The sequence below is a fragment of the Lepidochelys olivacea genome, assembly GCF_965140295.1.
Source record: "Lepidochelys olivacea isolate rLepOli2 genome assembly, chromosome: 5".
Lineage (NCBI taxonomy): Eukaryota > Metazoa > Chordata > Testudines > Cheloniidae > Lepidochelys > Lepidochelys olivacea.
Genome location: NC_140415.1, coordinates 27,027,526 through 27,039,916, shown reverse-complemented (window position 1 = coordinate 27,039,916; position 12,391 = coordinate 27,027,526). Strand labels below are relative to the sequence as shown.

Here is a 12,391-nt window from a genome sequence, read left to right as displayed (position 1 = left end):
AAAATAAAGAATGAAGACAAACCAATGAACTCTTCTAGAAGCCAAATTATAGACAAGTCTTACACTGACTTCCAGATCTCAACGAACAAGTTCACAATTGACTGTTTGCAACCAAGTTATAACTGGGGAAGGTACATGGAGGTCCTAAAATGCAAAAGCTGACAAACCCCCAAAACATTCTAGCACTGACATGAACCTATACTCACCCATCATTGGAACAAGTCAAAAATTCTTCTTTTATTTTGGGATGCCAACAGCCTGTATTAAGCATTGCTGTATGACCCTGGAAAAACATAAAAACATGAGAACCAAATTCTACAGCAAACACATTTTTCAAATAGACATTTACTTTCCCCTCATTTTTCAGGCTCTCCACCTAAAATAACCTGCACTATTAACCATATTCCTTACTGACAATTATTTTGTACGTAAAATGGACCGTCTTTTAATAACAGTCCTTCATACCAATAATGTAATACACAACCATCAAGTTGGATGCTTTTTTAAAATACGAAACAATCAATATACAAGGAGAAATTATGGCCAGCAGAGTTACAGTATAATAAATATATTTTAAGTTTATTAAGAACAAAAAAAATCCTAACAATGGTATTGATCCATTACTAGATGGAAACTGTAAAATTATCAAAAATAATGTAGAAAAAGCAGAAGTGTTCAATAAATATTTCTGTTCTGTATTTAGAGAAAAACAGTTCATGTAGACATATGACATGTGATGATGATACTTTTTCCATTCCAATAATAAATTGGGGGAGTTAGAGATTTTAAAATCAGCAGGGTCCAGATAATTTGCATGGAAAGATTTTTAAAAAGAGCTGGCTGAGGAGCTTGCTGGACTTTAAATATTGATTTTTAATGAGTCTTGGAACACTGGGCAAGATTTAAAAAGGGTAAACAGCATGACCTGGGTATTATAGGCCTTAGTCTGACATCCATTCCAGGCAAGATATTGGAACTGCACATCAATAAAGAATTAAAGGGGGAGCGATAGCTCAGTGGTTTGAACACTGGCCTGCTAAACCCAGGGTTGTGAGTTCAATCCTTGAGGGGGCCATTTAGGGATCGGGTCAAAAATTAGGGATTGGTCCTGCTTTGAGCAGGGGGTTGGACCAGATGACCTCCTGAGGTCCCTTCCAACCCTGATATTCTATGATCCTAAAGGAGGATAATATAATTAATGACAGGTTTCAGAGTAACAGCCGTGTTAGTCTGTATTCGCAAAAAGAAAAGGAGTACTTGTGGCACCTTAGAGACTAACCAATTTATTTGAGCATGAAGTGAGCTGTAGCTCACGAAAGCTCATGCTCAAATAAATTGGTTAGTCTCTAAGGTGCCACAAGTACTCCTTTTCTTTTTGCGAATATAATTAATGTCAATCAACATAGGTTTATGATGAAAAAAAGTCTGATCAAACTAACTTGATTTTTTTGTAATGCGATTACAAGTTTGAGTGATAAAAGCAATAGTGTTGATGTAATAGACATATTTCTGTAAGGCATTTGACTAGTTCTGCACAATATTTTGATTGAACACTAGAATATAAAATTAACATGGCACACATTAAACAGATTAAAAACTCGCTGATAGGTCTCAAAATGTAACTATAAAACAGAGACAGGTTTTAGAGTAACAGCCGTGTTAGTCTGTATCCGTAAAAAGAAAAGGAGTACTTGTGGCACCTTGTAGACTAACAAATTTATTTGAGCATAAGCTTTCGTGAGCTACAGCTCACTTCATCGGCTGCATACGGTGGAAAATACAGTGGGGAGATTTTATATACACAGAGAACATGAAACAATGAGTGTTACCATACAGACTGTAACAAGAGTGATCAGGAAAGGTGAGCTATTACCAGCAGGAGAGGGGGGGGAGGGGAGAGAGAACCTTTTGTAGTGATAATCAAGGAGGGCCATTTCCAGCAGCTTACAGGAACAGTAGGAGGGGAAATAAACAAGGGGAAATAGTTTTACTTTACCTACTTTACCCAAGGTTTGAATAAAGACTGGGAGTGGATGTGTCATTACACAAAGTAAAACTACTTCCCCTTGTTTATTTCCCCTCCTACTGTTCTTGTAAACTGCTGGAAATGGCCACCTTGATTATCACTACAAAAGGTTTCCCCTCCCCCCCGCCCCCTGCTGGTATTAGCTCACCTTTTCTGGTCACTCTTGTTACAGTCTGTATGGTAACACCCATTGTTTCATGTTCTCTGTGTATATAAAATCTCCCCACTGTATTTTCCACTGTATGCATCCGATGAAGTGAGCTGTAGCTCACGAGAGCTTATGCTCAAATAAATTGGTTAGTCTCTAAGGTGCCACAAGTACTCCTTTTCTTTTTATAAAACAGAGAATCATCACTGAGTGCATGGGTCTCATAGTGCTGTCACAAGGTAGCTGTCTCTGTGCCTAGGCTGAGTTCAGCTCCCCTGTACTGGAGCAGGTGAACCCAATCCAGCTAATTAAAGAGGGCTGGGCTATATCTGGGCCTATATATAAAGGTGGAAGAAGAAAGGACTGAGACAGGCTGAGCCCTAAGGACGGAACAGCACAGTAGCTGGCATGGGTCCCTGGAGTGAGGGGCCAGGTGCTCACAAAGAGTCGGGGGCAGAGCTGAAAATACAACCTGACCCTGTTACATTAAATGTTACTGAGAGTGCTAGGAAAACTTCAATATATACCCTACAGTTCACTCCCTCACCATTTTCCCCCAAAACACAATTATTCGTTCCTTTTTTTTTTTACTAGATTACTTGTGCCTTTGAATTCAATTATTCCTGTCACTCTTCTTCCATTTGTCTTTTCTCTCTCACATGATGGCAAGTCACCTAAAGATTTAAGTTTCTCTGGACTGTATCATCACTTAATTCATGGAAGTATGGAACAATCTACCCAGACAAGGAGACAAGACTCTAGCTCACTCTGATCTCTAGTGCTTGGGATTTCCACAGCCAAGTGTCCTTCACCAAAAATGCCATGGTCTACAAGTTTCACCCTGAGCTGTATCAGCCACTCCCTGTTGGAGTGAGTTGTGGGAATAGAGTGCTCTTGAGTCACCTTTCGGTCTAATGCATGGAGAGTTTTAAATAATATAACTAGATCCTTGAAGCAGATCTGAAACTGGATCAGAATGTATTTTCATAAAAGATAATTTGTAAGATGAGAGTGGACAGACCCATTTCTTCAAGATGGAAATATCTGCTGGCGGACATTTTACCAGAATTTAAACCACTGATATTCTATAGCAAAAAACAAGATTTCGAGAAAAGACCAGGAAAAAAATAAGCAAACTATCTTTTTTAGGGAAAAATGCCTTTATCCAGTTCCTTTGTGTATTTTAGTTAGTTTGACATGTTTGAAGTGTTAGCACAAGCTTATTAAATAAGTTTGAAGAGAACAAAGGACTCCTATAATATTACATAAAATTTAAAAACCACACCTGCAAAACTAAAATTGAAATTGTTTCAGATTGTTTTTAAGAATTATTATGGAGACAGTTTTAGCAACTATTTAAAAAAACTACCAGGGAACAAATACCTAAAAGTCAATATGACAGCATAACTACTCTAGCACTTTGATTGTAAGACCATCATATAGTGAGGTTTCAAAACTTTACAAGATAAAAAATCTGCATTATTTTTAATTAAACAAGAACCAAAACAGCTGTTAATGTTATATGGCTTTATACACATTCTGCTAGCCAAAAGAAATAGTGTTCTGATATGAATAGCATCAAGTAATACAGGACTTAGGCTAGTTACTTGGCAGTCAGCCCTACAAGCACTAAATAAGGCAATTTTATCACAAATCTGAGTGGTAGATTTTATCATTACACTTAAATTATTAATTTTAAACTATTCACAAAACTGATCTGCATCTACCAGACTGGGGGGCAGGGGAGAGCTCAGGGCTTCTGCTCTGTGGTGGGGCTAAGGACTTCTGCCAGAGACAACTGGAGCCTGCTGGGGGGGCGGTGGGGGGAGGGGAGGGCGGCGGCGTGGCACAATATAAATATTCGTCTTCCCTCACAGTTTGAGTCACGCTCCTCAGCCATGTCCCCCCGCCTTACCCGCAGCAGCGCTCCCTGCAGTTCCTAGGTGTTTCCTACTGCCTCTCCTCATGGCCACAGCTCCCAGCTTGTCAGCTCCAGCCACTGCCATGCAGGGAGAGGGCTCAGCAGCACCATGTGACTAAGAAGAACCAGCAAACCTTAGCAAAAATCAGGGAGGCCAGTAACCCCATGTGCCCCACCATGCACCACCTCTGGCTTCAGCCCAGTGGAGGGGTATCAGGGTTTCAACCCCGTGGGGCGTGCCTGCCGAGACTCCATGCTTCAGGAGCGGGGCTGAAGCCCCGAGACCCAGCTCTTGAACTTCTAAAGATTGCTGTATGCACCTCAGAGGGTCAGTAAATTTTGCCACCACTGTTATACGGAAAGCTTGGAAGGGAACAAAATGTTTTTATATCAAGGACTATCACCAGAACAATAAATAACCTAAATCAAAGTACAAGACAACTATACCAGTATAGAACAATACAATTTAAAGTTCAGTGTTTCTTAACTTACCTTGGTGTTTGCCATGTCCACAATGTACTGGTCTCCTTTAACACATTCCATTACTGGAAAGCCATCTCTGTCAAGAACTTTAGCTTGAGAGTTACCAGACACAACAAGAATGACATCCCCCGTGCTGCTATACTGTAAAGATTTGATTTGGTGACTGAAAAAAATTAGAAAACACAAAATATGTTTTCATTAAATACAATTACCTTAAGCCAGTTTTAAAATGAAGATGTATCAGAGGTGAGAAAATCCTTAAAACATAAATGCTCTGAAAATAAACATATAGTATATCTATAGTATTTCAATGCAGGGATTAGAGGCTATGCCTGCAGCGAGAGAAATTTTTTTGCATGAGTTGTGCCTACCTGATTGCCTACATAATAACATTTACAGAGTATTATACATTTTACTTTTGGACAAACATATTTATCAAAGGGTACTTTTGTAACTCCAGGTAACAGTAGAATAGGTGTCACAAGAGGTAGGTCTCTTCAGGGTACAGATGATCCCTGGATCAAGGGAGGCAAGCTGACCCAGCCAGAGGGGCTTGATACATATCTCTGGATATCTCTATACAGACAGCAGTGCCTTGCTGAAAGGAGAACCTGGTGTTCAGAGAAGGAAAGATTACCTAGTCCACCTAAGTTAGCTCAAGGTAAGTGTAAATTTAGATACATTAAACAAACCTTTTTCTTTTTGTTCAAACTCCTTTTTCCTTGTGTTTTCAACAGCAATCCGAAAGACCAATAGTAGGGGATTAATAGATGTTAAAAAAAAAATCTTAGAATGAAGTACTAGTTACAAAGTTTAACTATGAAACTGCTATTGCAACTCCATAATGGGGTGCAAACAAAACAAAACAAAACATCAAAAGCAACAAAGTTTCACAAGGAAGTGAATGTGGATTTTAACCCAAGCACAAAACTTGGTATACAAAGGTGGAAAAGAAGGAGAAGGACTGGTGCCATTGCATAACTTTCAGGAAAAATAAAAAAACCCTAAAAGGACCCGTCTCCCAAACCAAGCCCTCTAGCTGATTAATACAAGAGCTGGAATACGTGCCAGAACACAGCTAAGAATTCACTGGATACTGTACGATGGGAATCAATTCTCAAACAAACTTGTGGTCACCATTTTGTATCTGTTCCATTTAAGACAGTAGTTCTTAACCGGAGGTACACATATCCCTAGAGGTAAGCAGAGGTCTTCCAGGGAGTACATCAACTCACCTAGATATTTGCCTAGTTTTTCAACAGACTACATAAAAAGCACTAATGAAGTCAGTACAAACTAAAATTTCATACAAACAAAATTAGAACGGAAGAAATTTTGTATTCTTATGTCCGATTTTGTAAGCAAGTAGTTTTTTAATCAGGTGAAACTTGGGGTACGCAAGATAAATCAGATTCCTGAAAGGGCTACAAAAGTCTGGAAAGGTTGAGAGCCATTGATCTAAGGGACAAGTTCTTGCAGCTGTTCGTAGAAGTGGATAAGCCTCCCTTCAGCTTACACATTCAAAGCTAAATTCAGTCCTCATGCACAAAATGTGTGTGTATAAGAAGAGTTTGTTTTAATAAATACTAAGTAATTGCACCTGGAAACAATACTGAGCACTGACTGCAATATTTTCTGCTGCACAGTACCACAATAACGTCACCAAAGTGATTAGAGGATGAGAGTAAAGAATGATCTTGTTATATTAACCATTCAAGTAAAACAGAAATTATCTCTACTGTTATATTAATTTACTGCTGACAAAAATGCAAGGTCAAGGATATGTGACTTAAGAAATAAGCTCCAAATTGCTTCAAGTTTTACATTTAGTTTTCTATTTCGCCAAGAAACTTTCTTCCTAAGGTACATAGATTCCTGTAGTGCCCAATACAAAATCCTGGGTCAAATTTACATGGCAGAATAAAGCTGATCAATCTATAAAACAAGTCATGAATACTTGCTACTTAGAAAGAGCAATTCCAAGAGTGTGGCCAGGATAAATTTCAAGTTGGTGGGAAGGACTCCATTAATGAGACAACAATTAGTTATCATGTGGAGATACCTATATCTATTCTTAACATAGTTTCAGTATCTTCTTAGCTCAGCATTTGATAAAAAATAGATTATGATTCTAAAACTCCTCACATCCTCCCTAGCAACTGGGGACTGGGTTTCTCAATAGGGAGCTGTCTCCCTAGCCCAGTGGTTCTCAAACTAGGGCCGCCGCTTGTTCAGGGAAAGCCGCTGGCAGGCCAGGCCGGTTGGTTTACCTGCTGCGTCCGCAGGTTCGGCCGATCGCAGCTCCCACTGGCCGTGGTTCGCCGCTCCAGGCCAATGGGGGCTGCGGGAAGAGGCGCGGGCCGAAGGAAGTGCTGGCCGCCCTTCCTGCAGCCCCCATTGGCCTGGAGCGGCAAACTGCGGCCAGTGGGAGCCGCGATCGGCTGAACCTGCGGACGCAGCAGGTAAACAAACCGGCCCGGCCCGGCCCGCCAGCGGCTTTCCCTGAACAAGCAGTGGCCCTAGTTTGAGAACCACTGCCCTAGCCTCTGCTCTTGCCTCCTCCCCGCATAAAAATCTTTCACTGCAGCCTCTGGGAACTAGGTATGTTCCTCTGGCTATTAAGCCTGTGATAAATTTTTCAAGCAATACGTATTCATGTGTCTATGGGGTTTCCTCCTTCAGATGGAAAAGAATGTACTTTTGATTCAACACAATGTATTTTTTTCTCCTACTTTTAAAAGAAGCTGAATAAATCACTGAAATTAATGCACAATTAAGGTTTTGCTGAAAACTCATGAAAGCAATCTGTCACTTACTAATTTAGCATTTTATGGTCCATGAGGCAATGTCCTTCTGTGGCAACACTTATCTGATCCTCTTCCCCACTGTAAATCCACTAGCTCAGGGTTAGTTATTAACAGTAACTGTATTTAATTCTCCTAACAGCAACTTAAAATAAGCATAGGTTTTGCATACAAAGAATCTCTGGAAAAAAACTATACATTTGTTTTATGATGCAAAAGCCAAAAATCACTTCAAAGGCACTCTTTTACAATCTAGACTTGCTGCCAAATCATTACAAACCTTGAGTTTTAATAAAAATTGGACATTAATATATCCAGAATACTACTTCATAGTCAGAAGTACAAATTTCAGGCCACAAAGAAGGTTCAGCATGCCTCCATGCTCATATTTAATACTTTAAGCAGCTACAGGATGACATGGTAGACTCTGAAGAGGCAGGTTACCTATGCATGATAGCAATTGTGAAAAGGAGATAGGAGAAACTTTTTTGTCTCACAAACTCTTTCTTACCCAACAATAAATTACTGTCTCTGGGGAAAATGAAAATTATATATAAAATAATAATAATGCTTATTTTCGGAAGTTTAACATTTTATTCTCTTACCAACTAAATATGTATGTTTAATGTTAATGAAGTATAATTAAGGCTGCGAGTCTGTTACCGAGGTCACAGAAGTCACAGATTCCGTGACTTTCTGTGACTTCTGCAGCAGCCAGTGCTTACTCAGGGGCTGCCCGAGCAGCTCCTGAGCCAGCAGCAGCAGTTTGGGAGTGGAGTGTGGGAGGGGGCTCCGGGCTAGGGGTTGGAGGGTGTGGGGGGCTCCCTGGCTCTCACTGGCATGTCCCTGCAGCTCCTAGGTGGCAGAGGGCCAGGGGGCTCCGCGCGCTGCCTGCGCCCAAAGGCCCTGCCCCCTCAGTTTCCATTGGCTGTGGTTTCCGGCCAACGGGAGTTGCACAGCCAGCACTTGTGGCAGGAGCAGTCCGCAGAGCCCCCTGGCCCCTCCACCACCTAGGAGCTGCAGGGACATGTGGAGCTGGGTAGGGAGCCCCTGTCAGCCCTGCCAACCCTCCCCCTCCCCCCCCCCCCCGCAGCACCAGCAGGGGTCCCGGGCCATGTGCCACTACCCGCCCCTCACCCCCCCACACCAGTGGGGGTCCTGGGCCGCACGCCGCTGCCCAGTCCGCACCCCCAGCACCAGCGGGGTCCTGGGCCACCTCTCCCAGCACCTGTGGTGCCCCGGACAACCTCCTCCCCAGAGCACCTGTGGCCCCCATGCCCAAGTTTTAGTTAGGGGTATATAGTAAAAGTCATGGACAGTCATCCATGAATTTTTGTTTACTGCCCGTGACCTGTCCATGACTTTTACTAAAAATACCCATGCTTAAATCGTAGCCTTAAGTATCATAAAAGCAAATATTGGAGGATAGTTATTTTAATGCTCAAAAAAGTGTGGTAGGATCTTTATAGACATTTAAAAATTATCCTTCCTTCAAAGACTTTAAAATCTATACCTGAGGTGGAGGTAAGGGGATGAGGGAGGGTAAAGGGGTGAGGAATGAAGGAGGATACAGGAATATAATCAAGCAGATACTCAAGTTTATTCACATAAATATCTGTGTTCATTAAAAGACTTTTTTTAAAAAGACAGATACAGGAAAATGAACATTGACTCATTTATTGTGGACATCACAGAAGACTCTTTTTTAAGATCAAGCATTTATCTGTGGAATCTTTTCTAATGTAGGTTGTAAAAAAATTGAAAATGCTTGAACTAGAAGTTAATAGGCTACAATAGCTGCCAGATGAACTATAATTGTACAAAAATAAGACTCTAGAGTTCACAGGAAATGGAATAAAACAAGAATGAGAGCTGCCTACATAGGAGAGAGTTTCCACTTTAATGTATTGCCCGTTCTTTTAAATGGTTGATGAGATGTTTAGCCAAGGAGAAGGGAGTGTCTTGTGATTAAGGCATAGTACTAGGGCCATAAAGATTGGGGTTCAATTCCCAGATATAACACAGACTTTCTGTGTGACCTTTGTCAAGTCACTTAGGCACTTTTGAAAATCTTACTTGAAGTGACTGACCAGGTGTACAAACCCCACAATGGGCAACAAGGGGTTAAGGGATTATTTTGAGCTCTGCCAGCCCTTTCCCACCACACCTGCAACAAATGCTCCATCTGGTGGAGAAATTAAAAGGCAGGGAATTAGCTCATTTGGGTGGCAGAGCTGGAGGTGGGCAGACCTGCAGCCCACAGCTCCAGCAGCACAAAGCAGAGGGAAGCCTGAAGGCTCTGACACAGCTGCCCAAAGGGGCCCTCCCTGAGGGAAGGAAGGACCCACCCAAGAGGCAACCAGAGAGGGAAGTATCCTGTGGACCTTGGACATTAGTAACTCCCTCTTACTTCTTTTGGTTTGGATTTCCTCACCAGGGGAAGGCCTTTGACTGAGCTGATCCCTGGGGGGACGGGGATGAGAGGAACAGGCCCAGGGAGGACAGCCTTAAACAGCCTTGGTTGCCAGACTACTCATAGCCCAAAGGGCACTGGGTCAGAGCCGGTGGAATGGGAGGGCCTGGATTCCCCTCCCCACAACCCCCTTAGCAGTCAGGGGTTGTGGCCATGACCACTAGGCCACACTCCCCAACCAGACCCCGAGGACCATTACAGTGGCTCAGACATTTAGGCTCCTAAGTCACTTTTGAAAATGGGACAGATACAAAAAATAAGGGTAACATTTTCAAAAGCACTTATTTGTAAAATGAGGATAAATCCCTTCCATCATCCTTTTTCTATCTTCTATACTTAACTTGTAAATTCTTCAGGGATGGTACTATCTTACTATGTAGTCATACAGTGTCTAGAATAATGGGTCCGCAATCCCAGAACCTCTAGATGTTACTGTAATACAGAAAATATAAATCATAATAGTCTCTAACCAAACAAAACCAATATCTAAAAAGTTGCCTATGTCCACACTGATGAAGGAAATGAAATTTGGCCTTATTTCTGAGATAAGAGATGAGGAGAGAATGGAAAAACCATCTCCCTCTTTACTTATATCACTGACATTTGACTGCTTATCAGACAAGCAGCCTGAAGAATATTTTCCCTTAGTCACAAAACTATTTTCTCCTTGAGAAGAATGAAAAGGGAGATTCCTGAAATATTTTTTTTTCCTTTTTCGTTTCTAGATAGTTGGCCAAGGAGCAAAAGAAACATAAGCAAACCTCCAAGGAGATGGGAAAACCCAAGTACAAAGACTGTGAATAGCTAAGGGACTTATGCAACCAGAGCACATCATCCAAGATCTGGAGTGTGAACCTGGGTGTCCTGGTCAAATTCTAGTCCAGATTAATTACATCCTGGTTCAAAAAACTTCATCCTTCTTATGGCCAAGAGAGTCAGAACTTAGAAGTACACGAACAAGATCTCAACAACAGTAGTAGAGTCTACTTAGACCTGTAAGAAGATGACCAAAATTAGGGAATTTCCAGAGTTGAGTAGAGGCTACATCTGAAAGATCTGATCCTCAAGAGCAGAAATGGATGCTTTCCCAGGAAAAGAGAATGGGGGCTAGGCCCTGGTCTACACTAGGAGTTTAGGTCGAATTTAGCAGCGTTAAATCGATGGAAAACTGCACCCGTCCACACGATAAAGCCCTTTTTTTCGACTTAAAGGGCTCTTAAAATTGATTTCCTTAATATACATCTGACAAGTGGATTAGTGCTTAAATCGGCCTTGCCAGGTCGAATTTGGGATACTGTGGACGCAATTAGACGGTATTGGCCTCCGGGAGCTATCCCAGAGTGCTCTACTGTGACCACTCTGGACAGCACTCTCAACTCAGATGCACTGGCCAGGTAGACAGGAAAAGGCCCGCAAACTTTTGAATTTCAATTTCCTGTTTGCATGGTCACCTGCAGCTTGCCACGCTGGCCAGAGCTCATCAGCAGAGGTGACCATGATGGGGTCCCAGAATCACAAAAGAGCTCCAGCATGGACCGAACAGGAGGTACGGGATCTGATCGCTATATGGGGAGAGGAATCCATGCTATCAGAACTCTGTTCCAGTTTTTGAAATGCCACAACATTTGTCAAAATCTCCCAGGGCATGAAGGAGAGAGGCCATAACAGGGACCCGAAGCAACGCCGCGTGAAACTTAAGGAGCTGAGGCAAGCCTACCAGAAAACCAGAGAGGCAAACGGCCACTCTGGGTCAGAGCCCCAAACATGCCGCTTCTATGATGAGCTACATGCCATTTTAGGGGGTTCAGCCACCACTACCCCAGCCGTGTTGTTTGACTCCTTGAATGGAGATAGAGGCAACACAGAAGCAGGTTTTGGGGACGAGGAAGATGATGATGATGAAGTTGTAGATAGCTCACAGCAAGCAAGCGGAGAAACCAGTTTTCCCGACAGCCAGAAACTATTTCTCACCCTGGACCTGGAGGCAGTCCCCCGCAAATCCACCCAAGGCTGCCTCCCGGACCTGCCAGGCGGAGAAGGGACCTCTGGTGAGTGTACCTTTTAAAATATTATACATGTTTTAAAAGCAAGCATGTTTAATGATTAATTTGCCCTGGCATTTGCAGCTCTCCTGGATGTACTCCCAAAGCCTTTGCAGAAAGTTTCTGGGGAGGGCAGCCTTATTCCACCCACCATGGTAGGACACTTTACCACACCAGGCCAGTAGCACATACTTGGGAATCATTGTACAACAAAGCATTGCAATATATGTTTGCTGGCATTCAAACAACATCCGTTCTTTATCTCTCAGTGTTATCCTCAGGAGAGTGATATCATTCATGGTCACCTGGTTGAAACAGGGTGCTTTTCTTAAGGGGACATTCAGAGGTGCCCGTTCCTGCTGGGCTGTTTGCCTGTGGCTGAACAGAAATGTTCCCCGCTGTTAGCCATGGAGGGGGGGGGGCTAGCCACGTGGTGGGGGGAGGCAAAATGCGACCTTGGAACAAAAGCACATGTGCTATGTATGTAATGTTAA

The 12,391-nt window shown here is 42.5% G+C and overlaps 1 protein-coding gene across 2 annotated transcripts in view; it reads right to left on the bottom strand.

Moving 5' to 3' along the window:
- The window catches only part of WDR70 (WD repeat domain 70), a 272,758-nt gene that overhangs the window by 153,250 nt on the left and 107,117 nt on the right, over positions 1-12,391 (bottom strand). For both annotated transcript variants that reach the window (XM_084628341.1, XM_084628340.1), the window contains exons 8-9: positions 4,588-4,741; positions 207-283 (exon numbers count right to left, since the gene is read on the bottom strand). In XM_084628341.1, coding sequence (XP_084484467.1) covers positions 207-283; positions 4,588-4,741 — 231 coding nt within the window. The remainder of the gene's footprint in view (positions 1-206; positions 284-4,587; positions 4,742-12,391) is intronic.